The following is a 27,815-nucleotide window of genomic DNA, read 5'->3' as shown; positions in this document are numbered from 1 at the left end:
AAGAAATTAAAAGGCCGATCATAATCATTTATTTTTTCCTCTTCATCAGTTGACTTCCTCTGTTCCCTTGACTCACATCCTTACTCTGCATCAAGGGTAAACATGACTTTGAACCCACTGTGTGTTATCACAGAGCTCGGTGATTTACGGCTGAAACGTAAAGGCTTTTAGAACACTGCATTTTCGATACTTCCAATAAACTGCGCAGCATGATTCATCTATTTTCGGTGAATGTGATACAGTATTGCAGAAGGGAGCCAAGATCATACGGTGAAGAAGCAGAATTGATTCCGACTTCTTCTCTGAGAGCGCTCAGTATGCCTACTGTTATTGTTTACAGATGAGGAGGAGTTTATGGAAACAGTCTCCATGATTCAACTTCCTCCAGTTGATAATGGGCGTTGCCTTCACAACTTTTCTGAAAGGTGTGGCGATTTTAGGCTCACTGTGAAATTCCTCCTTTGACATCAAACCTGTGTTCTCTCTCTGAGGTAAGTAAGACAACTGCTCTCTGACTTTTGATCAACGCTTTTTAAACTTCACAACTTCTCATCCTCTGTCGGTGAGGTCACTGTGTGTCTTTTACGCCTTGCTGATCGGTGGGAACCTTGCTACAGACAGTGATCGACATGGGATTTCAATTTGTGCATGTCTACCTATGATTTCTACTCCTGTACATGTGTACACTCGATTTAATAGCCTCATTCTTCATCAAGCGGTCAAACGAGTGTTGTTATGTCGCACTTTAAGGCAGACACTGAAAGAATAATCCAGGAAATGTTTAATGTTGCCCAATGTGGATTACAAGAGCGCTGGGGCACTAAAAGAGGAGAGATAAGTCATTCAAACGCAGGAATACTGTCCTGTTATGGAAATGTTTTCATCTCAGATGTTAATATTATGTCATTTTGTCTTCTCCCTAGTTTGAGGCTGCCTCTGAACCATCAAAATGAGTGTTTGGGTTAGTAGCTGTTGACAAGTAGTGAGTGAAAGTGTCATTTAGATCTATGTTAAGGCTTACAGTTTGGGAAATATAGGAGATAATTTTAACATATTATTTTGTGTTATAGGATGACCTGGATCTGCTCTTAGACACCCCCTCCTCTCTGACTGTCGCAGTAAGTTGGATCATTCATCAGCCTTGAGTATGCAGGATTATGGAGATGATGGGTACTGAGTTTGGATATACTTCTGTGCATGCACAAAGATGTGTTACAGTTTAATGTTTTACCATTTGGTTGATTGTTATTGTGTGTGATTGTGTGATTATGTTTCTGTGTCAAACAGTCCAGTGCTAGAGGGACTGTGAAAGACAGCGTGAATTTCAAAGTGGCAGAAGATGTTGCTGCCATACGGAAGGCCATAGAGGGCGTGGGTGAGTTAATCAGTTACACTTATCAGTATTGTTTGTAGATATTTATGTAAAGAATTTGAATCATATTTTCTACATGTGGGCATCAGCCAGAGACATTTTCCATGTGTTGTAAAAAAAATAAACAAACAGTAAGCATTTCTTGTGTTGTCTTGCACTTACAGGTACAACAGAAAAGACGCTTATTGAGGTGTTGACCCAGAGAAGTAACGCTCAGCGGCAGCTTATCGCAAACGCCTATCATAAAGCTACAGGGAGGGTATAGAAAGTTACTTCATTTTTAATGTAAACTCTCAGTATTGTGACAAACATGATGATTGATAATGATGCTGGAGTAAAATCTGTGTGTTATCAATCTTGCTCTTTCAGACACTAGTAGCTGACCTGGAGGGTGACACTCATGGAGACTTTGAAGACTTGCTGGTTGCATTGGTAACACCCCCTGATGTCTACGACTGTCATGAAGTCACCGGGGCCATCAAGGTGAGATTGTATGGGAGTATAAGTTTATTTTAAGAGTATAAGAAAATGTCTGAATTATTTGACTCCATCTTTCTTTGGATTCATATCATTTCACCACACTCACATATTTTGTCTATATAAAAGCACTCCACTGTCATTTTGCATACATTCTGATGAAACCAGGTGGCAATTGACTCCTTATTATCACAGCTTAAATGCATCTTGGGTTTCTCTATTATCAGTTCACTGTGTACTTCAAATTTTGTATGTATGACATGCAGGGTGCCGGGACCACGGAGTGCACGCTGACTGAAATCTTTGCCTCCAGATCGAACAGACAGATCCAGGCCATGTCTGAAGCATACCTTGCTGGTTAGTCTCCTCAACACAAAATGTATCATTTCACAGTTTGAGAAACACCAGATGTTTCTTTTTTATGATGTAATGTGCCTGTGTAGTTGTGAAATTCTCTGTACTATACTCTTTTATTTCAGAAACTGGGAAATCCATGATTCATGATCTGAAGTCAGAGGTGTCTGGAGATTATGGCAAAGCACTGCTCATCTTGGCTGAGGTACCGTGCATTAATCTTAGATAGTGACATGCTACATAAGTGCAAATCCAGCTAACAAAACAGGCCTTTAAGCATTAAATTGACTTATCTAAGACTCCCTAAGAATGGAACAGGAGAACAGAAAAAAAATCCCCTAATTTCTTGAACATAAAATATTAATTGGGAGAAAACCAAATTAAATGCATTGAAAAACCAGACTGCTCTAAGAGGCACTAATTATTATGGAAATTACTTTTTCAATAAGATCTGTATCTTTGAAGGTTCTCATTTGTAATTAACAACAGTATTAGGTTCAGATGTTGGATTGAGGCAAGTATCTCAAAACATGATATAATAACTGATTAGGAATAAGCAACCTTTAATTTATTGTATCATGTTAAGTTCCTCAAACTGTTTTCTTTTTCTATCAACACAGGGCAAACGAGACGAGAGCACCAGTGTGGATCCTGCCAAAGCTAAAGCAGATGCTAAGGTATGTTCATATTAATGTTTTTAACAATTGTTTCTCCAACATAACTTATATACTCAATTATTTTTAAAAATGAAACGTAGTAAAGCCACCAAGCTTAAGCTTCAGAGAATAACAGTGTAGAGCAGTTAAACTATTATGTATAAGACGTATCAGTAGGTGTGGATTTGTATACTTCAGTTGTTCTTTAAACATTCGTAACCTGACCTCACTCATTCATCAGACTGAAGCAAACACTGTCAGATAACTAAGCTCTCAAGCCTGAACATGCTTTGCCTATGCTAAACATGTAAACATTGTCTCCTGTATGGAGGCCACTGGATATAGCTGTGAGAAACTCATATTTATTTGTATAAAACCAAGAGTGCTGTATGTACGTCTCACTCACTGTTCTTCCACTCAGGCCCTGTATGAAGCAGGGGAGAAGAAGTGGGGGACTGATGAGGAAAAGTTTGTTGACATCTTGTGCCACAGGAGTATTCCCCAGCTTCGACAGAGTGGGTACACCCCTTCTACTTTCTTTCTGATAAATGATGTTGTTATGACTGTGCCTATAGCTGTGCTTACGCCTCTGTGAGGTTGTGTTTACAAAAACCAAAGGTGCTTTAAGCTTCAGCTAGTGTCAGGATGCACATTCACACAGGCGTAGTGTTGTCGACTATCTTAGTTGGGCTTATCAGCGTGCAGAGACAAACTTATCAGTTTCAATGCAATAAAAAGCAGATATTTTGTCCTGCACTTCCTCCCTGTAGTAGTGCTGCCCTGTACTCTTCACCATATACTGAACAAAAGAGCTTTTGGTTATTCATGGTGCTCTACATTAAGTAAAAGAATCAGCAAACATCTGAGAGGAGCAATCTTTGTAAAGCCTTCTGGAACAACAGAGAAATGTTGTGCTTCTTGCAGCTCTGGTGGAGTACAAGAGCATAAGTAAGAAGACTCTGCAGGAGAGCATAGAGAGTGAGATGTCTGGAAGCCTGGAGAAGATACTTGTGGCTGTTGGTAAGAGAGACTTGTTCTAGTATCAACATATTTCTGATCCATAAACTCAGCCAGTCTCCTTTTCAATGGAGTTGTATTTTGACTTATAAATGCACATTCCTGCCACACAAACTAACCGATGTATAACAAGAAAGTATTGTCTTGTTTGTTTTTCTAGTCAAATGTGCGAAGAGCGTTCCTGTGTACCTCGCTGAGAGGCTTTTCAAGAGCATGAAGGTAAAGCTGTTCAATATGTCTGTTTCTGCCATGAGGGTCTATCGCAGCCGATGGCGACTGCCCCAACATTTGTATGGCTCAAAAAGCTAAATCCACACATTGTCACATGACAGCCGCTTCTCTTTGGCCACAGCAGACAGCTGTATTTGTTAGCAGTGGTGTGGAAAGAAATGTTAAGCCTCCAATTTGTTGCTGCTGCTTTGTCAAAATGTGCAACAGTGGTTTGAATGTGTCAACATGTGTTAATGCAGGCAACCAAAACACACGTGACTGCAGGCAGAGGCAGATAACTTTGCTTGGTGTGCTTGAATGTTTCCTGTTCAGTGTTGGATGTAGTGTCTTGGCAGTGATTGTAGTTGCTGTTGCAGTGTGATTTATTTTTATAAGATTAATAAATATGTCTCTAATTTGATTTTTTTCCAGGGTGCAGGGACCACAGAGTCCACTCTGATTAGGATAATAGTCAGCCGCTCAGAGCTTGATCTGCTGGACATCAGAGCTGAGTACAAGAAGCTGTTTGGGTGTTCCCTGTACACCCAGTTAGAGGTCAGTACAAATGCACCAGAGGCAAAACCTTTTAGTCACCATTATACTCTTAAAGATCCAATTTTGTGGTTTCTTAATTTTTTTGAAATTAAACAAAAATCTTTTACTCTGTAGACATATTCCAGGTTTCATATTTCCTGTCTTCCCTCTCTCCCTTCATGTTTGTGCAGTCTGAAGTTTCTGGCAGTTTTGGCGACGCCCTCAAGCGTGTAGTTGGCCAAGACGACTAACCCCCCCCCCCCCACTCCTGTGATGAGAAACATGTGGTGTGAAGTTCTTCTCTATAGCAGATCAGAAAAACTGCATCCAAAAATGAGGCTGACCAGAGTCTGACCTTTACAACAGCGTGATCTATTTGCTAGAACTCAGCTGGAACTAACCACCTTGAAATGCTTCTTAAGAAGGAATTCCAGCACTTGTCATTCATGGGTACGAAGAAGAAGTGGTTGAATGTCTTATTGAATATATCAAATTGTATTCGTTGTGACTTGTACTTAACATTTTTTTTTTTTCTTTTGAAGCGTTGCATTGTAACGGATCATACACACTAAGTGTCAGATTTTCCATGCATGTTAATGTGAGTGATAAAAGCAATACAAGAGGACACTTCAAATAATAAAAAAAAAACTAGTTTTATTTGAGGGTTTTGTTTATGTTGCTGTAACCAACTCCTACACAAGTCATCAGGACCTTCTCTCCACCTTTACTTTCGTCTTCTGAAGGCTTCTGAACCTCGATCTTGAACATGATCTGGAAGAAATCTCTAATGTGCCGGAGGAACTCGATCCTGGTGTGAGGAAAAAAGGGATGGATGGAGGAGGGGTACAGAGAGAAAAGGGTGTTAATAGGAAAACAAATGCTTAGTTTAGAGTCACAATATTATAAAAGAAGATGCAATCACCTTGTGTTAAATAAAACATGTTGAAAATAACTACAAAAATACACAATGGCAGCTCAAAGGTTTTATTTTTCAAGTGAGGTTATATAAAGTGACTCTCAAATGTAAGTGTGTTATCCACGTAGACACTGGTCAGCTCAGACTAAAAGAGAGAGTGGGAAACTTCTGTGCTAACTGGAGAGCAGGAGTGATCCCAAGTTACCTGGAGCAGGTGTGTACACTGTGCACCCATGCCCACAAAAAGAGAGAGCTACTGCTGTCATGAGCTGGACTTGGTGAAAACAGTATCTAAGGACATTTCTGAATCAGAGATACCAGCGGCTCACATACAGCTGCAGTCTGCATGTCTCACCCATAGACGGTATAAAATATGGACGTAGTATCCGTGACGTCACCCATCTGTTTCTGAAACACTGTTTTGAGACCAATCGTTGGCGGCAGCCATATTGCTGCTGAAGAGTGATTGTGACTGATTGAGCCTCCTAGCTAACAGCTACAGTGTTCCGGCCTGTCTATCAAGTCAGCTGTGCCTCTCATTGGAAAACTGGTAATCTCAATATCTTCGAAATTGCCGTGTTAAAAAAAAATTCACCCCCCGTACAGTGTGTGCCGATCGAGAAATGAGCTATCCAGACTACACTGGTCTTTTGTACCAGGCTGTAAACATGTTTATTTCTGCTGTAAAGATCGGCTTTTTTGAATTGGTGTGTATGTGGTTTCCGGTACTTCTGGAGCCAGCCTCAAGCGGATCCTTGATGAACCGCAGTTTTTAGCACTTCCGCATTGGACTCGTATTTTTAGACCGGAGGTTGCCGCTTGGTCTCACCATGCAGAGCTTCCTGCTCTACTGAAACTGAAACTTCATAGACCCAAACGGCTGCATAGCAGGTGTAGAAACATTCCTGTGCTGTGTTCACAAATGTTCTAAAAGTGCTTAAACAAATTAACTGGTGGCAAAGTAAAGTGCTCAACATTTTCTAACTATGTCATACACTTGCATCTAAATTGTTGGGGTTGGATTTTCCTAAAAGGTAGCCAATTTCACCAGCCAGTTTCTCGATGGGGCCAAGCTGATAAGACGTCTCCTGTGGGTGAAACACTTACTGTTGTCAGGTACCTCATACAACCTCACTTAAAAATAAGAATATATCCCTTTAAGATGAGTCTATTCCATGTTGCCTGCTTCAAACAACAGCTTGTGTTGTCTGTCAACAGCAGCCTCGAGTGAACTGAGGAGTGTATTGTGATGGCACTGCCAATCTTCAGTTATCATAGTACTGTACTTGAGAGTGACACAGCACCGGTACCATGATAACTGAAAATGGACAGTTCATAGCTCCCTCCTCATCCATGATGACACATGAACTCTCACCATTATCTTAAAACAATGAAAACTCTTGAGTTTAAGAAATTAAAAGTATGAAGTAGACCTCAACTAACACAGTAACCTTGATGTGACCTACAAAAGAAAATCAGACAGAAGACTGCCTAGATCTGTTTATTTGAAGTTCCTGCTAATAGTACACCTACTTACTTTTATTAACCTGCTGGTATCATCTTTGACTCTCGCCTCAGTTTTGAAAAACATATCAATTCTGTAGTCCAAACATACTTTTTTCAATTAAGAAAACTGTCATACATTTGGTAATTTGTATCAATCAAAACCTAGAAACAGTAATTCATGCTTTTATTTCATCCAGGTTAGATTCACTTTACTCCTGTCTCTCACAAAATAATCTCAATCTTCAACTGATCCAGACTCATAAACAGGTCCAGCAGGAGAGAACACATCACACATTTTAAGATTGCTTCACTGGCTCCCGGTCTACTTCAGAACTGATTTGAAAATGATGGTGTTGACTTTTAAAGCTCGTAGGGGGTCAGCTCTAGACTACATTGCTGACCTCTTTACTCCCTATGAGCCTTCATGTAACCTCATCAACCTAGGTCATTACTAACTATTCCACGCTCAAACAGAAAAACAAAAAGACGATCAAGCATTTTCTGTTTGTGCCTGTAGGCTGTGGAATGACCTGCCAGAGGATATCCAAGAAGGTAACACACTGTTGTCTTTTAAGTCACTTTTAAAAACTTTAATTTAAGAGTTGCTTTGTATTGACTTTAAGGTTTATTGCTTTGATGCTTGTTTTAATACTTCTGTTGGATAATAATATGTTCGTAAGTACTGCCTACTGCTTTTTAAAAAACTGTTTGTAAAGTGATTTATTTTGAAAAGGTGCATATAAATAAAGTTATCATCATTATTATTCCTTCCCCCATCATTATCTGTACTCTATTTGTGAGTCTGTGTGTGCTGTTTCTATTGTTGTTGATGTTGCTTTTCTTTGCCACTGTAACTTGCTAAATGCAGCAAAGTGCTCTGCTAATGGTGGATTAAGATGAGATAAGAGCCCACTGATGATGTGCTGACCTTTGTTGCCCATTAATCCCAATCTATCTTCACGCTTGCGCGTTGGAGGACATAAGGGGTCATGTTGTTGGTCACATATTGGTAGAGTATAAATGTTGGGGTGATGGCCTAATGGGAAAGGTTTTTTCATGAGAGCACAGGTCCCTTGTGTTTATTTGAATCCAGGTATTAGGTAGGGTTCATGTTTTGATTGCTTCTGGTGTTTACTTGTCCTATATTTCCTGCCCTACATTTGAAAAAGAACTTTGAAATACTGTTAGCTGCCAACATTAGATCGGTAAAAGAATAACAACATGTAAGGTCACTTGAGTTCTACTTTTGGACAAAGTGCATCTGTTGTAATGTAATAACTTAAAAATAAACCAACAGCCTGTTTGCTGTCCAGAGGGGCGAGCAGCTTTGCATGCGTCTTATTACTGAGTGACACTGGCTGGCTTACGTGTACGGGGAGAGCGGTCCCAGCAGAACCTTTGACACGTCCTGTTGGCCAAGGGTCATCAAGAGCAGCGCCAGGCTTTGATTGGACGAATCCACGCAGCCACCCTAAAAACGGGGAAAGAGGAAGTTGACGTTTTTTGAGCAACAAAAACAACAGAAAAATACACCATGGAGGTGGAGAATGAGAACTCAGTAACCCCTCGACTGTTTGATTATCAGAGTTCAAACAAAGATAGCAAATTACACTTGATTAGAAAACAAAGTGAGGGTCCAGGTTGGTGAGAGGTTCTGTTGTGCTTTACTCAGCCTAGCGTATTTCAGTACCTATCGATACATTGGTAGTTATTAAATAGATTCTTTTTTCCTAGAGTCTGAATGTTTATTATTTTCCCTTTAAATAATGATGCTCTTTTCTGTCCCTCTGACCTTAAATGCTTCACTTACTGCTTCCCTTTTCCCCTGCCACAAGAAGTATTAGGAGGACAGAGGATCCACTCTGTATCCAAGTGATCACATGCTGCTGTGATTACTAGACAACAGCTTACTGCTATGTACCAGCCAGGTTCTCAAGCAAGATCCGACATGACACACCCAAAATGATTTAATTCCATTGTTTTTTGGGGGAGTTAAATTTAAAGCTAAAAGTAAAACCTTTTACTGTCTCGTATTGTCACTGTTAAAGTTTAAAGCAGCTAAAACTGTCTGTATCCTGAACTGTGCATCCTCTATAAGTGAGCATGAGGCACAGTCACGCAGTATGATGGCATCCAGACAGCATGTCAGCAGGAATATGATTCAATTACATAATCATATCATCAAATCCAGAGTGAGACTATAGTTAGATTGTCTCGGTTGTTGATGAGGCTGCTCTTTTTTTTTTTTTCTTTCTCAAACTACATTCCCACTACCACTAGACGGAGATCATCAATCTTCAAATGCTGAACATTTGAGTAGCATGAATGCTAAACTTTTGGAAAACTACTCAACAATCACAACATATTTCCATGATTTTACTCCATTACAGGGCTTGAGACAAAAAAATAAAACAGACTGAGTATATCCCAGTGTTCAGTCAACGCTTTTTACTATTTAATCTACAAATATAATCATCTGGACAGGTATGGTTATTTCACCGTAAACATTTTATTCAACTTCACAGACAACTAAAACCAAAATAAAGAACAGTACTGTAGCAGCTGCCCACCTTACCTTTATTTGCTGTTCTGGACTGTAAAAGTAGAAATGACTCAAAAGCCTTCAGAACGGTCTCTACCTCTACCGATCCTTTTCAACTAGCAGCTTCATTTTTGTTCAATTACTTCAAAATGCATTGAGCCCATTTCTGACAGCTAATTTGAGGCCCTACCCTCCAGTGAAAAAAAGAGACACTTCAGGTCTCCCAAGAGGCTGACAACTCCCAATCAGTGAACAGAAAAACAGAAGTCGGGTGGAAAAGTCCCTTGAATTCTGCCCACAACTGGCTAACTTCCCTTACCCACAATGCAGGTGAAGACACACTCGAGCAAGCAGGTTCAAGAATGTAATCAAATAAAAAGTCTATTTCCAACGTTACAACTTTTGACATTTACAATTAAAGTGTAATCATTAACTCTTTTTGCATTTTGGAAAATCTTCTTTCCTGTGGACTTATATTAAACTACTATCAGTTTTTTCTACCACAAACCTATCCACCCTCGTCTCAAATCCTGAAGATTCAATGTGTAACCACCACTGTTGTCTATTTTTTTAACTTGTAGCTCTCAAGCTCACAAAAGTAGCAGACACTAACACAGAAACATTCAGATCATAACAAACCCCTGAGAAAGAAATGAGAGTAATCTTAATCTGAAGTCAACAAATTGGAGGAGTGCACCACTTACATCAGCTCCTGTCCTGTGTTGACGTTGCTTCCAAAAACAAAATGTCCATCGTCAGCTTTGGTTTACTACAAGAAGACTGTACTGATTAACCATAAAACAAACAGACGCACACATGCAGAGCACCCGGGTCCCCTAATGCCAATCCAGCACATTTGTTGTGCCGTCTCAATTTTCATTAACTCTTCAAGCCGCAAAAAGCCGTCAGTTCCCCTCAAGTGTAATCCTTTCTCTTCCTTTCTCCTCTGCTTCAGAAATCCCTGTCCTCCTCATAGAGCTTCATTTTAAAACCAGTAGTTACGAGTTCTCTGTCAGACTTATGAACTGGTGAAACTATTTCCAACAAGAAACTGTGGCTACATTTAAAAAAGAAAAGAGAAGATCATTTCAAAATAAGCAGTTTATAATCCACCATCCACCGAGGCTGCCAAAGACAAACTTTTCCCTCTCTGTTTGCAGGAGTGAAGAGGATACATCCAACAATATCCCTGTTTCAGAGTTAATCAGCACTACCCTGACCAGCTAACTGGACTCACATGGCAGGAGGAAAAACTGAAGTCACTAAATGACTGGATCTAATTGTACAAAGTCTAATGAAGTGGGCTCTTCTTTTCTGACATGGGGGTTGTCATTAACTGCCTGTTGGTGAGCTTTCCATGAGGTAAACAAAAAAAAGTCTTCAAACATGAACGGGAAACGCCACATTTAAAATTAACACAATGTGGAATGTGATGCCTAGATGTTGCCTCTCCCTTGGCCTTTAATAGAAATAGTTAACAGGCGATTTGGCATTGTAGAAGCTTACCTATATTAAATCAAGACTCAAAAACCCATCTCTGCTTCATTTCTCTGCTTCTTTTTAACTTGGTGTTACTTTGCTTGCTGTATTTATTTATTTATTTTATTGTGTTACTGTATTTATGGCGTTGTAATCCCTCTATAAAGTAGCCCTGAGTGTTGAGAAAGGTGCTTTAAAAATTTATTATTATTATTATTATTATTATTATTATTATTATTATTATTATTATTATTATTATTATTATTATATAGTGAGAAAGAAGGTTTTAGAGTTGGTAAATATTTAGGAGTCATTTTTGTAAATTGTGAAAACTGGTGAATAAGCCTCGGAAAAAAATGAAGCTAAGGAAAATGACAAAAACAAATTAATCCAAGTATGAGTAATGTATCTTAAACTTTGATGTGTATGTACTCTGAATTTCCTGAGGGAACCTTCTGAAATGATTAATAAAGTTTCTATCTATCTATCTATCTATCTATCTGTCTATCTATCTATCTATCTATCTATCTATCTATCTATCTATCTATCTATCTATCTATCTATCTATCTATCTATCTATCTATCTATCTATCTATCTATCTATCTATCTATCCTTCCTTCATATCATCCTGTCCTTATAATCTAAATGTTTGCCAAAAAGTTTTTTGCCTCTAGTTATTCGAATCATCTGTAAAGATTTTCGATTTCATCCATTTTTAAAGCGTTTCTATTCGATATGAGAAGCATTTTTCATCTTTTTGAATTTACACACCACCATATGTTCTAAGAAGGGAGAGTTTAGGTGTTTTTATTGGCTCTTTTTATACACAACTTGTTGAATGAATAAAATTATACATGTTTAGAATACAGTATAATTTTAAATAATGCTGTCATTTTAATCATGAAACATGTGGATCAGACATGAGATCACTTTGGATCTTTTCAGTGGACAGATAAATAACAGAGATGTTTGAATTTATTATTAAAATCTTAACAAATAAATTAAGATATTCCCTCTTGTATTAAAGTTTAATGTAGTTCACCTTAAACTGAGAGGCTTCAACATTTACAAGTACTGCTATATTTCCCCCATGCCCATAGCTGACCGAACAAGGACAAGGACACTTCTCAATTTAACGCTCAAGATTACATCTTGAAGGAGCTGCGATACTGCCTAATCAAACATTTGATTAAATCTAATCTTTTAGTGTTTTCTACACTGTGGTTCTTGTCCACAATTTGTCAACTGACTCACAGAACGGATCATTACCAAGGAATGTGCGCAAACAAGAGCAGCAAATGTGATTGTTGCATGCTGATGTTCTTATGTGTCCTGACTGCGTATGTCAGGTATTCCCCTAGAAATTGGATTTGTCCACAGATGGGCTGATTCTCCAGCTGCTCTGTGGGCCATTATTAAGACCTGATATCAACTTCCAGGGATAAACCTGCAGAGTAGGGATGTACATTTGAAGTATTCTCTGTTATCTATCTTTGGAAATATGAACGATCGATTAGTGATTAATCATAAAAAGAAACGTAGGTGTTTTCCATGCCAAAAGTGTTTTTTCCCCTAAATCAAATTTTCCTTCGCAACACAATGTGTATAACTGACTGTATTGAAGAGCTACGGATCATATTGAGGTGTACAAAATGTTAAACATGCTGAATATCAACGTGTGGAGCAAGCTCATAAAAATAATCTCCACGGACATACAGTGAAATAAATGAAGGCACAGTCAAAAACATGAAGACTTACTGCATCAAGAGAATAGAACAGAAACATATTTCAGACTCACGCTGTCCAGTTTTCTGCCTACTAGTTCTTATTGAGAAAAATAAGCATGTGTTCATGGTCAGGTGTCAGTTGGGAGCGCAATTGAGTCATAATCAGTCTGGTGGCCAAAAAAACAAAAGTGCTCATGGAGACCTGTCACTCAGCTGCAGCCCCCAGCTGAGTGTCTCCGCTGTAGGCAACACCTTCAGTCAGCTGATTCACATGGAAACATGCTTTAAACTGAAAACACCTCCCTGAGAGCTGAACCAAATATGAGACCATATGATGTTTGCTTGTGATATAACATCGAAAACAAAAATGCGTGTTTCAAGTAGGTTCTTAAAAATCAATGAATTGATACTCAATTAACTGTTATGGTAACATCCCTACTGCACAGTAACCGATATTTCAAAATGTCAACTTTTGACAATAAAAAATAAAAATAATGGAAGTCAATCAAAGTTGGGATATTAATAGAAAAGTATTTAAATCACATTTGCACTGCACAATTATTTTCAATTATAAATAATAATAATTCATAGGATTTATAAAGTGCTTTTCTTGATACTCACAGTCGCTTTGCATAAAATAAAAGTGAAAATAAAACAGGACAAGGACAGAGGTGGGGCGGGGGCAGAGGTCATGTGCTGTATGCTTTTTTGAATTATTTTCAATATAAAACTAACTTCTTCGCACACAAAAAAATGTGTCACAAATAATTACATAATTAATTAATTAAACTTGTGCTGGATAAATCTACTGATCTGTAAACAGGCTTATTAATTGCCTCTTTAACCCTCCTGTTATGTTGCGGGTCAAATTGACCCTTTCTAAGTCTATTTTAGGCAATATATGCCTTCCAAACCTGCTAAATGCAGCACAAAAATCTGGGCAGCATGTGACAGAAGAGGTGTTGTGTTAATTTATCAACATCACTTCATACAAAAAAAATTTCAAAATGTAAAATAAGATAAACTGAAATAAATGTCATGTAAAATTATTGTATTTATATCTAGGGCTTTCTAATGTACTTTAAAAAAGTTTTTACATGAATTTTAATGAAAAAGGAGTGAGTTATCCTCATTGAACCATGATCTGTGAGGATTAAAGAACACCAATGGGCCAAATCTTGATTTAAATGGTTAGTAATGGAGTTAAAAAATTAGATTTAAAAAAAAGATTATTGGGATTTTTTGGGGTTCTGACACTTTTGGATAATTGAATATGCCCCGGGTCAAATTGACCCAGGAACATTCTTTCTGTTCCAGAGAAACGAACATAACAGGAGGGTTAACATATAAAAATGAAGCAACTTATAAATCTGATGGTAGACAGACTCAAACCACAGACCCTCTCTTTGACTAAAGACCTTACAGACGAAACAGACATAGGTGTGTGTGTGTGTGTTTGTGTGTTTGTGTGTTTGTGTGTGTGTGTCTGTTTGTGTGTGACTGAGTGAGTGTGTGAGTGGTGTGGGTATCTGTGTTTGCGAGGGTCTCTGTGGTACTCACCCGATGGATCTCCTCCAGAAGTAGTTTGGCACAGTTCTTTCCAAGGTCCTCGGGTAGCATGGGGTCTCCCTGCCCTTGTGGCGTGGACGACATCTCAGCACTGAGGAACGTGCCATTCAGTGTCTCTGCCACCAGAGTCAGACCAAAACCTGGAGACCTGAAGTAAACCCACATCAATAAGTTTGTGTTTTCCTCTGAATGAAATGAGATTATTAAAACTTGCTAACAATTCACCTTCTTACATTGACCTTTATCTACACAGCACCCTGGTTTACAATGAGAGGAATTCAGTATAGGGTTTGAATTACACTTTGAAGAGCTTATTGACTTTGTATGCATGACTAATAAATGCTTTGTTTTTTACAAACTGTGTATAAATATTTGCAAAACATCATGTAAACAGTGCTGTTTTGCTTGCATGTACTTTATCTCATGAAGGTTTGAGTACCAACACGTCAACCAAAGAGAGTAAAGTGATGCAGTCCAATATGTGATGTTCCTGTGTAAGCATTAATGTTGAGGTACTCACTTTCCAGAGTTTGGTCCTTTCATGTGGTCGGTGTAGATGTAGATGTCTGGAATGAACTTGTTGAGAACACTTCTGGTTGATTCTACGATCCTGTTTGCCATCTGAGGAGAAACTCGCACAGAGTATCTGGTTTCATATCGTCAAGGAGCTTCAATGACTCACGAAACATGGGGGATTTGTGCTCTCTCTGTTTGGAGCTCAAAGACAGATTCACACAAGTCATCAGTGAAAAGGGTATTTTAGCTTATCTTGAAATACAAAATAACAATGATAATAATAATACAACTACATTTATCCTTTATTGAATCCCTACCATCCACAAGTTATAGTAGATTTTGGGGTGAAAATTAAAAATCTAAATGTGCTGCTCATGTACATTTTAAACTACATATCTGAAGCTTTTTCATGGTCACTTGGCTGTAACAAGATATTTGTCATTCTAAGCTATTCTAAAGGAGATTTGAAAGCCAGTATTTAACATTTTACTAAGTAACAGATTAATAGAAAATAATTAGATTAATCAAAAATAAAACAAATGTGAGTCATGGCTCTAGAAAACAATGATTCACAGTTTATGTGCAGTGTAAAGGGTTTAAATAAGCCTAGTTCTTCTAAATTGTTGTTTACAGACAAGCTAGTCTATGACAATGAGACTGAGAAGGATACGCCACTCCTCTGATCCTCTTGATCTTTCCTGGGTCGGTCAGCTGCACCGGTCTGATGGTCCTGCGGACGGGACAAGTGAAGACTACCTCTCCTCCTCCACCAGGTGCCATGCCCCTCTTCACCACCTGAGGGAGCAGCAACAGAGGCAGTGAGAAGCATGAGCTGACCTGTTTTCAAGTCATATTTGGGTTGAAATGTATCATATTACTCTGGTTTTATCAACAGGCCACAGTGTGTCCTCACCTTGAGATCGAATCCCTCTCCATCAATGCCAAACTTCTTCATCACAGGGAGGGTGGAGGACTTCAGCAGGTCGACCTGTGGGAGACAGATTGTTTACTTCCTTTAAAGCATCCTTCCTCATCTTCAAAGGACAGAAAATGTTAATTATCAGGAATAGAAATGCCAGGAAGAGTCAAAACTGGATCATTTTGTTATCATGGCAACCAATACAGATGCTGCTCACTGTTTCCATGACAACACCTCTTCCAATTCGTTATCGCACTGCTTTCTTGCTTGTGGTTTATTGACATTACACACTTAAAAATAGGGGAACTCAAATGAAAAAGCAATAACAAAAAAGACAGAAAATTCAATATTCTTCTTCACAGGGGAATGCTTCAAAAGAAGGCCCGTGCTAAAGGGAACTAAAGGTGGGAAGCTGGTGCATGTGAATCCTTACTGTTGGGTCGGTGGGGTCGTTGGTGACCCCCCTCAGTGTGGCCTTTAGAGACGTCTTCATAAATGGAGCCAGCATGAGCAAAGCTTCCAGGTAGTAGCCGACCGAGCGCTGCGTGTTACAGTCATGTTCTACAGGACCGCCGTACAACAGACCAGGCTGGTAGAACAACACCGTACCTTTAAAAAGAAAACACACACAAAAGAAATAAACAGTGAGCTTAAGTGGGCAGCAATTTTTAATATTGAGCCAATGAAGTAAGATTTAGGATATCATTTATTGAGAGGAGGATGAGTATTTGCAAAAATAAACAGATTTAATAAATGCTTCATAAACAAGCTGTGGGAACTTTAATTTCATGTTATTTTGGCCATTAAGCGAGTGAGTGACAGAAAGATGAAACTTCTTTTATTTACTATTTGTCTTTCTTTTTTAAATGAGACAAAAAAAACGGATTTTAGGCTAAGATCAAAAATTGTAAAATGAAAATGACCAGGGTGAAACTTTATGAAAAAGGTAAAATATTCATATTCATACAGCTGGCTCAGCCGACAGCAAAAACATTCAGGTGTGACTTTGTTGAGTAACATTCCCTCAAAATATTATGTAAAAAATAACACCCCTCCAACAGCAAGCTACAGTCCCTCTCAGCAAGATCAAGATCAGTTTGTTTTACAGGCTAGTTGTGAAACAGTTATATCAGAAGCGATCATTTTTGGGCTTTAAAAATCCACGTCTAGCAATGTTTGTTGAAAACTACATCAACATTTTCCAAACCTGTCTAAGAGATAGTCAGACATTTTCCAATCTGATTGTGCTCCAACACTTGTTTATTGTTGTGATCCTACAAATAATGAGCATGCACTGTGTTCACTTAATAAGAAGAATCTGCTTTCAGCTTGCTATTATACTACTCATCACATGAGTTTCAAAGGCTGCGTGTCTCTATAGGAATAATCAATACCCTTAATGATGATGTGTTGATGTAGGCCATTAAGGCTTTAGTGTTGAATTAGGATCAGTGTTCTGAGTTTGAATGTCTTCATGGCATTGTTTGTGAATCCAGTTAATGGAGTTTCTTTTGCAAATGTAATGTGGTCACTGTGATAAGCCCTGCCATGGGCAACGTGAGATGGACGGACTAACAGGGCCAGGAGTCAGACGGAGTTTCGGGAATGTAGCATGGTGTGCTTCACGGAAATGTGGCTGCATCAGGATATTCCCGATCACGTCTCCATTGACGGCTTTCAGACTGTCCGGGAGGACTGGGATAGCACCGAGAGCGCTGTGGGAGATCTCATAGGCTACTGGTAGCTGTTTACATCCCCCCCTCTGCCAACCCGACTACAGCGTCCAACGTTCTCAACGCTGCCATATCCAGACTCCAGACAGACCACCAGAGCACCCTCTTCCTGATCCCAGGGGGAATTAACCATTTATTTTCTACATAGCTTATTCTGTCTTCTGTACATGCTTTTGTTATCATTATTTTCATTGTATTTGTATTTATATCTTATTAATTACTTCTTCTATTAATATTACTTGATATTCTTAATTATTGTGTATAGGAGCAACTTTAATGACTGAATTTACCCCCAGTTAAACAAAGTATTTCTGACTCTGATTCTGATGACTACAGCTGAACTTTACATCCATAAACACATGCATTAAGATGCATTTATGACACTTTAGAAGTGTAATGAGAGAACAAGAAATCCATTAAGACAATTGTTTAAACTCAGTTCTTCATGTTCAGTTGGTGACGGACACTACTGTAATGTCAGCACTCAGTTATCCTCTTTGGCAGTAAACAGTAATTACATAAACCCTGCGACAAATGTAATATTACACTCCCATCCAGACTACAACACTCACCTGTTTGGTTGATCTCTATTCTGGAGCCATTGGTCACTTTGTCAAGCAGTCTGATGAAGCTGGCCTCAAAATCTGGAGAAGATACACAGTAAATAATAATATTCACAGTTTATAACTTTGAACAGCTGAATCGCCGATGACAATAGATTAAAACCGGACTTGTAAAAGTTTTTAATAATGTCAACAATATTTCATAATGATATTATACTACAGCAACATACACTCTGAGGGGAAAGAAAGGTGTCACCCTTTAATAACATCTGGGGTCGCTTTGTAATCTATCTAGAGGAGACAGACATCACACACCTGATGGAGGAACCTGGGGATGAATAGATGGCCCTCTGAGATACACATGTTAATGTTAGATGCTCAATACTAGGTGGGTGAGGACATTGAGATATGCTGTATGGGTAATCGTTCATTAATGCATATAGAATATGTAATTTATGTAATATATGGTTGATATGTATGTGATGAATATAATATGTAATGAATATGGTGTGTGATTCATGCATCTGTGGTGAGTGTAGTGGGTTGTGAATATATATAATGTATCGTATGAATTTATGTGTTTGGCAATAACATGTCTTTGTTCATGCCAATAAAGCAAAATTGAATTGAAAAATTGAATTGAATTATATCTCCTTCAAAACTCCCCAACTCTAACTACTGACATAGTACAAGAACTGTTTTCCTTCTTATTATTCATTTTTTTCCATTTAATGCATAATTTTTTTATTACGTACTTGTATTTATTTATTGTTATCTTTTTTATTTTTTATTTGTAAGTGTATGTGGGTACATGTGTATGTATATAATGTGTTTTTTATATTATTATTATTATTTATTTTATTTTGTATATGTGTGTATGTAAGTGCTTAGTCCTCTGTCCTTTCTTAATGCACCTGGGATTTGTGTGTGTGTGTGTTCTGTATTGTATTTATAAGTGAAGATATGTGTATGAATGTTTATAAATGTATGTCTAAAGTTGTTGAAAATCAATAAAAACAATGTTGGGAAAAAGTATTATACTACAGGAAACTGGTAAAGCCTTTTAAAAATGTAACCAAAACCAGAACATATGGTAACAAGCGTTACAGCATTCCTCCATCCACTGTGGGAACTTCTAATAACTCCTACATACATATGCCAAAATAAGTCGCTCAAATAATGTCATGTTGAGCTCTAAAGGCAAACTTTTAACAAGCAAGACGAAGACATGACTTTGTAAAGTAGATTAAAAATGTTATTAACTCACATTTACACTACAGTACCATCGTCCCCACCTCCTACGCCCAGTGATCACACACACTCCCAACTGCGTATCAGCTAGCACTTAGCCGCAGAGCTAACTGCGACGCCACATGTAGAGAAGCTGAAACTTACCTCGGAGCCCCGGGTTGTCATCTCTCGACCTTATATTCTTTATTTTAACACGCTTTCCGCTGAGTGTGGATAAAACAAGCCGCTGTCTGAAAAAATTGCAGCCGTCGTATATGAGCCCGTGGCTTGCCATGTTATTGTTGTTTGTGCTGCCTGGCGTCAGGCTGGAATCCACGTGTGTTTGTACAGGAAGGCGTTGGATGAGAGTGAAGCTATGGAAGCGCAGGAAGGCCAAAAGGGCTTTTTTTTTGTACATGCATTTCCCTGGTAGGCCACAAGATGGAGCCACATGACCAACCATATAAGCAATGTGGGCGTGTCTATTCAATATTTTGACATCTTAAAGGCACAGAACAACATCAAAGTGTAAACAATTCTAGCAGAAGCAACATGTTAGATTATCTCGTTTATTATAGTCACTTTAATTTAGAATGTAGAGATAATATTAAAAAGACTAATGAAGACTAAAACGCGCTTGCTGTGATGGAGATGTCTTTTCCTGTGGACAGCCTATTTACCTCTTATGTTGTGTTTTTTCAGAACGCAACAGAACGGCTCCTATGTGATATTTAGTAAGTGATTGCGTTTAAAGCGTTCAAATTGCTCTGATGTATTTCGGATTGTAAATATGAGAGAGGGAGCAGTCTGGTTGATGTTCAGCCCAGGCTGTCTGCCATTCTGCAGGTCTGTCCGCTGAGGGCAACGAGACTCGGAAGGGATTAATCATCGCAAACCATTCCAACAAGCTTTCCTCTGCCTGTAGTCCAATTACATAACAGTATTACACAATAAATACATCTCCACTGAAACTGTGACATCGGCTAGGAAGTTGATTCCAGCGTGCAGGAGAAAGAAGCTCATTTTACTGAGAGTGTGTCGTGAAGAGAGCCTATCCTCGTCTGCCCCTGCTGACACCGACACTATTGGTTGCACTTCTCATCTTTTTCTCCCTCCTCCTCCTCCCCCTCCTAGCTTTCCTCTTCCTTCTGTTTCTGCAGCGCTGGGGCAAATAACAGTCAAGGTCCAGTGAGAGTTGCAGAAGACGCGCCCACTCTTGGCGACGTTGCGCACTTCTGGGTAAAGAGAGTACCTGCTCTGATCCAACCGCTGCCGAGCATCCAGAGAGAAGAGTTACATGGGAAGGATACGGCTGTTCTCTGCTGTCAAACTTGGAACTTTGTCATCAATAATCATCCAGTGATGGGTCTACAGAAGATTTTTCGTGCAGTCATTATGGGACCTCCGGGCTCGGGGAAAGGAACAGTGTCCGCGCGCATTACCAAAAGTTTTGGACTAAAACATATTTCCAGTGGGGACATTTTGAGAGCAAACATCAACGCCAAAACTGGTAAGATAGAAGTCCTGTTACAAACATAATCAGAGACAGTGTAGTTTCATCCTAAATAAAACATGCAGTGTTGTTTTTGCACACATCCATATGCTGCAATGTAACATCATTATTTAGACCTGTTTAAAATATGTTGTTCTGTCTGTATTGTTATCTTGAGGATACTACACAAAATATCCCCATAGTCTAACACCTTCAAATATTATTACAGACGAGCATTTGGATGTTCTTAGTGTGAAAATAAAAACAACCTAACCTTGCTTTCTGAGCAACTCTGATAGGACCCCTCCTAATACCGTTTGATTTCTTATCTCCATGTGACAAACCATACTGGTCGAACCAGGACAGGTAGAATAATCTGCATTTTCTCTACCCAAGGGCAGACTGGTTAGCAGGAGTTAAAGCCTGCAGCAAGTTCTTTTTCTGTTTATACTGAAAACACTTGTGCCTGAACTTTGGAAGGAGGCCTACCGCCACTCAATATCACCTTGGATGAAGATAAAGAAAGCTGAAAACAGTTGCTTCACCTTTGGGCCTCCTTGAGAGGAGTTACTACAGATGTAGAAGTATGCATTTACAGTTATGTAACACAATAACTAAGAAATGTAATTCTTTAAAATAGCACTAAACCCTGTATTGCACAAATGCATTTTCCTTATTGCACTGTTACAATTCCAAACTGTGAAAGAGGAGACATTTTTAAACCCCTCTGTATAACTCAGTCCTTGTGTTGGTTCACAGAGCAGCTCCAGTGGAGCACATTGGCAGTCAAAGCAATCCTCCATATTAACCGCGCCTGCTCAATCTTTCTGAAACACACCATGGATCTGTACCAGTGACCTTGCACTCCCTGAGACTGCTGTACCAATCTTTTGACATGTTGTAACAAACATTGCAGAAACTTTGAGGTTTAACTTTAAAATGTATGAATTGTATAAAAATGCCAATATCCCTTTAAGTTGTCACTTTGCCAACATTTTACTTGCCAGACTGGTTGTCTTGCAACAATGCTTTTACTTAAAAAAGACAGTCAGAGCAACTAATCCATAAAATCTTTCTTTCAACACGTCCTATCTTTTTTCCCAGGGTACAGCTTGCCAACAGCTTCACAACCAGTTTCACCCTTAACCATATAAGCACAGTCAGTTCAGTTCTGCAAAGCTTGTCAGGAAGTTTCTTACTTCAGCTGGACTGTGTCCAATTAAAGCAGAAGTGACAGGAGAAAAAAAACTTATACCTTAACCTTCAAAACATAGTGTGACTCGACAGGAAAAACTATGCTCATACAGTTTCACAGAACACTGTCATTCTCTATGAGTATGATATTAAAAACTTCACTTACTCAAGGTAAGTATGGTAGGTGTTCCCTGCATTGTTTTAGACCACTTTCCATATAATTTAGTGCCACATGTAATATGTTGGTCTAACATTGGTTCTTTGCTAACATCTAAAACACATTGCTGTGGTATTGGAAATGCCACTTACGGTATATATATAGGCCAGAAATACACATGGAGAGGGCTGCACACAGAGAAGCCTGGGTGTAGGTTTCTTGCTTAAGGGCACTTCAGTAATGCCCAGAAAGTGAACTAGCACCCCTCCAGCTACTAGCACAATTTATGTGCCTCTGGACTTTAACTATAACGCCCCAAGTTCAGAACCAAATCCCTGCAGATTGCTACTGCTGTCCTCAAAGCATGGAGTGTTTAAAGTGATGAACCCCGAACAAACCATGACATGGTACAAGCAGCTGAGAAATGACAAGAGGCTACATTTTTATAGAGTAATTATGTGTTATCATATTTTAGATCATTTAGATATATACAGTAAGATTCTCATGAGACTAATGGGTCATATTTTCATTAAGGTAGGTCTTTACAGCTTATTTTGTCACAACAGCATCCAGCTTCCTCTGATTCTGTTTCTCTTTGTGTTTAAGAGTTCGGCCTCTTGATGAAGTCCTGTATTGATCAGGGTCAGCTAGTACCCGATGATGTCATGACTCGTCTCATCCTGTCTGACCTTAGAGCAATAGACCAGAGCAGCTGGCTGCTTGATGGTAAGAGTTTCAACCTTTTGTGATTTAATACAAATTAAAGTTAGTTAAAATAGAACCAGAAATGTTATATATAGACTGTTAAATAAGTGAGAAGAACAAATCTTCTAATACCTCTTATCTTTACATTTAAAACCAACTGTTACTCATCACATCTTTCCTTTCCTCCCTGCACCCTTTGCCTTGCTCTCTTGTCCTTCTCTCTCTCGAACCAGGTTTCCCTCGCACAGTTTCCCAGGCAGAGGCTTTGGATGACGCCTGCATTGTGGACACAGTCATAAACCTCAATGTACCTTTCCAGACCATCAAACAGCGGCTCACATCTCGCTGGACTCACCTTTCCAGTGGCAGAGTCTACAACACAGATTTCAACCCGCCCAAAGTCCCAGTAAATACAACCTCTTTCCCCTATCATTACAGGGATGAATCACCGTTTTGATTTCTGGTTTCCACTTAACTTCAAGGTTGAAGTTGGTCACAATATTTCTCTCAGAGCTCAAAGAAGAACCTTCAGCTTCCTATTTGTTTTCTTATCTTCTATGAAGCAGAGAACACTGTTTTTTTCAAGGTCAGTTAATTGCTTGATGTTTCTATTTACTCCAACTTAGATAAAATGAGATGCAAATATAGTCGTTTGAATACAGGGAAGCAGGTTTAGAGAAATAAAGCAAGAAATAGAGACCAAAAGTGACACAGGAGACACTAAATGATTACGAGAAAGACGGCAGAATGTTGCATAAATTAGAAAAATGGAGGAGAGAGCGAACAGAAAGATTAGACGGTAAAACTAAAGGTCATTTGTTTGCTGTGAATGTTCAAGTGGGGACCTTTGCTCTCATCCAGAGCAATTACACAGCTGTACACAGAGCAGATAGGGTCGTGAGAGGCGGTCACTTTGATTATTAGTTTTAACAACAGTGAGCAATTACAGGACTTTGTATTTTATGAGAGGGGTATGAAGATGATAAGAATACAAAGCAACATCAATAATCAAGAATGAATCTCTGTGTTGACTTAATTTTCAACTTTTTCATCAATTCATTGAACTTGTGGTTGAACTTAGTGTCATTTTTCCATATCCCAACCTTAAGTTAGTTTTTTGAAGGTGTTTATGATGTAGAGTTGTGTTATGTGAAGCTCACTTTGACAAACATATTTTTTGTGCATGTTATATGTGTTTCAATGACTTTGGGCTGCAGGAAAATACTTTGGGAAGAAAACGACATGGACATCAGAATGACTGAGAACAATTAATTTGACCTTTTGACCTTTTTCACATTTTTTCAACCTCCATCATTTATTTTTGAGTAGTATAACAGAACATTTGAGCATAGGTAATTATTCAACTGTGCACATGTTTACCCTGATTCAGCATCTCAGTGGTAATTCTTAGATTCTCTAACAAAGCAAAAACAGGTGTTTATGAATTCTATGAATTATGTAACAATCATGATGAATTATTATTTTGCTTTATTAATGCAAAGTTAAGGTTGACACAGTAGCTGCTTAAGTTCAACCGTTGTGTAATATATGCTAACATGCTGTGGTCATAGGTTTTCTCCTTCCTCAAAGTCTATTGGAGTTACATATCTAGAGTTAATCATTTCCTGAACTCATTTCTTCACAATCCTATTTGAGAGAAAAGTGACAAAATAATAATAAAAAGTGGATAAACATCAGTCAGGTCAAGGGTTGAAAAATGTAGCATTTCTCTTTTCTTTAACGAAAGAGATCTAAGTACAGAACTACAGCTATTCAAGGCATGAATGTAATGAGTTACAAACATTTCTCTGGAACCATTAATCACAGGAGACTACAGTTTCCTTCAACACAGAAGTGCTCTATGGGGAAGAAAGAATTGACTTTGGTCAGGTGGCTGGTTAGGGTTCATGCTAAGGCATAATAACTGTATGAACAAAGCATCATAAAGTGAATACATCTCATAGCATTGTTGTAAACCCTGTATGATGAATGTTTCAATTCAGACAGGCTCAAGATATTGTTTGACAAAGGTAATGAACCTTATGAACATTACACCCATTGAACATAAGCATGTAAGCACTGATTGTTGTGCATTTTGGCTTGAAGTTAGCATTTAGTTCGAAGCACCTTCTTGAGGTCAGCAAAAGCGGAAACTCTCTTTGTGTTTCCTGAGTGGTGTTTACATTCCAGTCTCTGAGCTGTGTCTGAGTTTGAGTTCTACAAATCCCAAAGATATAAAAGAATGCCTGAGAATGCCTGCAACTCTCCTAAATCACATTTCTCCGTACAGTGAAGAAAACCATTCATTTGCAGCGTGTAGTAAACATATCCCGATGACAGAGCATGTTGGTATTGGTGTAGTTTTTAAGAAAGTCAGCAGCAACATTTTTTTGTATGTTTTCTCCAGGGTGTGGATGATGTAACCGGGGAACCTTTGGTCCAGAGAGATGACGACACACCAGAGACCGTCACACGGAGACTGAAGGCCTATGAAACGCAGACAGAGCCTGTCTTAGAATACTACAGGTATAATACTGTTGACAAATCTAATATTATATCTTCACCTTCTTGTGTAGATCGAGTCCAAATTATTTGATTAACTATATTTTAATTACAGTCATCACTTTAGAATCTCTGCACATTGATCCTCATGAAGAAAATACATTACAGCCTGTAATATATCTCTCTCTGAGGAGTGCTCATACAAAAAGACCATAATACACTTGTAGGTAAAAAGCTACAACCTAATGCTTCTGAACCTTGATCCTGTCCCTCTCTGCACATTCCTCACAGTTGACTGCACAACTGCTAAAATGCTTAAGAACCACATTCCAGGTGCACAACTGATAAGTACAAATACTGGAGAGATGTTAGACTTGTGGGGTTTGAACCCACTTTGGGAGTATATGAATCATATTTGCTATTTTTGGACCAATTAGGCAGGACAACACATAGTGTTGGTGTATTCCATCAAACCAGCAGGACATACTTAGCCAGTGTCCCACTTCTTTTTTCCCCTTTTCTTTGAGAGGTAATTTATCATTTAAAACAGGTACATACAATTACAAAAGAGAAGGGGTGTGCATGTGCATCTCTCCTTCATAGGACAGTCTGATCTGGATCTTGGTACAAAGGCTATGTTTAATTGAGGGATGATTCATTTGAATGATTTAGAGTGATTCAAGGTTAGCATTGTAGCTCAGGTTTGGCCATTCCCTCTCACCAGGTAAATTGATGTCTGAGGTGAAGAACGAGCAATCGCTTCTGCAATTTCAGACATGCTGTTTTCTACTAGCAAGCCAGCTGAAGCTAAATGGCTAGCCTTGTATCATAACTTTATAATCAGGCCATCTACAGGTTTGTATGACACTCACCATAAACATTTAAAGTAGTTGCTGATTCACGCTGGTGAATCTTTACAACTCTACAGAATGAGAACTAAGCAGAAGCATAATGTTCACTTTGAAAGCTGAAAGTTCAACGCTGTGTCATATAATTGACTTTCAAGTGATTTTGTAACAATAGATTCATGTGTTTCTTTGTCTTTTCAGGAGTAATGGTATGCTTGAGACCTTCTCTGGGACAGAAACGAACAAAATCTGGCCGCACGTCCAGGCTTTCCTCCACAGAAAACTCCCTCACGTTGACCATAAGGCTGCATAAAGAGCCTGAACAGAAAGGCTCAAGAAGGGTTAAAGTTTACCAACAGAAACCACTCTGAACTTAATGGTCATTCAAGTGGCACTTCTTGTAGAACAACAGAAGAGCTATCTGTATTATTTTAAATTCTGAATGTGTTCAGTGAGGAGCAAGCTCTTACGTCATGTGAGCATTAGCAAGACAACTTGTGTTGTTTGGAGAAACTCCACCATTGAAGTACTTGTTGCACTGCTACTGCACTCTCAGGAGGCACAAAAGTCTTCATGGATAAGTCCTTATAGTTCAAAAGATTGTTTCTTTATTCCATTATGTGCCTTTCTAAAGCAAGATGTCCCTGAGTCTGATATCAAACATCAACATGTTTAAAAATAGAATCTCAAAGTTGTGTTTTTTTATAAGAAACATTGCATAACGAAGAGAGAAAGTAGCCACCTTAAAGAATTTATGGATTTATGTGTACAGTTTAAACTTTAATTTTATTTTTATTATAATGACATCCTTTCTTTGTTGAAAAACTTGATTTGTTTCTTATGCAGTGGGTATTTGCCTTAAAGGGAACTCTGCCATTTTCCACACATTTTCCACTACTGTAAATCTACTCATAAAACTCAAGTGCCTTTTGATTTTCTAATAGATTAAAAAAAGCCTACAGGTAGCTCAGTGAATGTAGACTGTAAATACATATAAATAAGGACCACAGATTAAATAATGTATAAAATAGTCTATCTTATTTAAAAACAAACAAATACAAAGGTATAAATAATGAGCCATCATTGTATTACAGCCTCTTTCTAACACTTAAAGTCTTACTGATGTTCGTTTTACAGGCTTAAATTTGCATTTGTACCGGGCATTCCTTGTTGTGACTTGAGGGGCGTTCATTCCAAACACAACAACAAAATAATTTGCATCTGGTGTGAACGCAACAAAAGCCTGTTATGTATTAGGAAACCTCCATTCATTTTGACTTGACAAGCAGATCATTTCTTTAAAGCATTTAGAGCACAGTTCATCATTGTGTTGGATTATAGAAGAATATTCAAGCTTGTTGTGGGGCTCTGTGTTTTCTTGTAAGAATTTTCACTGTATTTGTAGCTATTGAAATGCTAACCTGCCTTGTGATGTACTGTAGATTTATGCTGTGAATGTTTCCTGAATTGTTCTGTGTGAATTTTTGAACACTTGAATACAACATTTTAAAACACAACTCCATTTCATAGACAACGTACAACTGCTTTTTGTATTTATTATGAATCACAATAAATTTCTGCTGTTCTATTTTGGGT

The 27,815-nt window shown here is 38.5% G+C and overlaps 3 protein-coding genes across 3 annotated transcripts; 2 read left to right on the top strand and 1 right to left on the bottom strand.

Moving 5' to 3' along the window:
- Positions 1-295: 295 nt before the first annotated feature.
- Positions 296-5,572, top strand: anxa3b (annexin A3b). Its single transcript, XM_034709338.1, has 14 exons — positions 296-491; positions 924-961; positions 1,071-1,118; positions 1,288-1,375; positions 1,537-1,631; positions 1,742-1,855; positions 2,116-2,206; positions 2,329-2,408; positions 2,824-2,880; positions 3,281-3,374; positions 3,784-3,879; positions 4,037-4,095; positions 4,519-4,641; positions 4,812-5,572. Exons 2-14 carry the CDS (start codon positions 950-952, stop codon positions 4,869-4,871), a joined length of 1,017 nt encoding a protein of 338 aa, XP_034565229.1. The 5' UTR covers positions 296-491; positions 924-949; the 3' UTR covers positions 4,872-5,572.
- On the bottom strand, positions 5,255-19,707 carry rcl1 (RNA terminal phosphate cyclase-like 1). Its single transcript, XM_034709335.1, has 9 exons — positions 19,487-19,707; positions 18,101-18,172; positions 16,229-16,404; positions 15,790-15,864; positions 15,547-15,671; positions 14,881-15,006; positions 14,352-14,508; positions 8,410-8,513; positions 5,255-5,428 (listed from the first exon to the last, which is right to left on the bottom strand). The coding sequence occupies exons 1-9, from the start codon at positions 19,614-19,616 to the stop codon at positions 5,275-5,277; spliced, it is 1,119 nt and encodes a 372-aa protein (XP_034565226.1). The 5' UTR covers positions 19,617-19,707; the 3' UTR covers positions 5,255-5,274.
- On the top strand, positions 19,450-27,807 carry ak3 (adenylate kinase 3). Its single transcript, XM_034709339.1, has 5 exons — positions 19,450-20,831; positions 22,771-22,890; positions 23,103-23,275; positions 25,277-25,395; positions 26,421-27,807. Exons 1-5 carry the CDS (start codon positions 20,684-20,686, stop codon positions 26,530-26,532), a joined length of 672 nt encoding a protein of 223 aa, XP_034565230.1. The 5' UTR covers positions 19,450-20,683; the 3' UTR covers positions 26,533-27,807.
- Positions 27,808-27,815: the final 8 nt, after the last annotated feature.

This window comes from Notolabrus celidotus, chromosome 19 (genome assembly GCF_009762535.1).
Source record: "Notolabrus celidotus isolate fNotCel1 chromosome 19, fNotCel1.pri, whole genome shotgun sequence".
Classification (NCBI taxonomy): Eukaryota; Metazoa; Chordata; class Actinopteri; order Labriformes; family Labridae; genus Notolabrus; species Notolabrus celidotus.
Note: the sequence above shows the minus strand (reverse complement) of the source record. Positions and strands in the feature narration are given on the sequence as shown.

Coding starts and splice junctions, on each gene's coding strand:
- anxa3b (XM_034709338.1), top strand. Junction 1,119..1,287: donor CCTCCTCTCTGACTGTCGCA/GTAAGTTGGATC, acceptor TGTGTCAAACAG/TCCAGTGCTAGAGGGACTGT. Junction 1,376..1,536: donor GAAGGCCATAGAGGGCGTGG/GTGAGTTAATCA, acceptor TTGCACTTACAG/GTACAACAGAAAAGACGCTT.
- rcl1 (XM_034709335.1), bottom strand. CDS start 19,616: ATGGCAAGCCACGGGCTCATATACGACGGCTGCAATTTTTTCAGACAG. Junction 15,007..15,546: donor AAGAGGATCAGAGGAGTGGC/GTATCCTTCTCA, acceptor ATATGAAACCAG/ATACTCTGTGCGAGTTTCTC. Junction 5,429..8,409: donor GGACCGCTCTCCCCGTACAC/GTAAGCCAGCCA, acceptor TCCTCACACCAG/GATCGAGTTCCTCCGGCACA.
- ak3 (XM_034709339.1), top strand. CDS start 20,684: ATGGGTCTACAGAAGATTTTTCGTGCAGTCATTATGGGACCTCCGGGC. Junction 22,891..23,102: donor GAGCAGCTGGCTGCTTGATG/GTAAGAGTTTCA, acceptor CTCTCGAACCAG/GTTTCCCTCGCACAGTTTCC. Junction 25,396..26,420: donor CCTGTCTTAGAATACTACAG/GTATAATACTGT, acceptor TTGTCTTTTCAG/GAGTAATGGTATGCTTGAGA.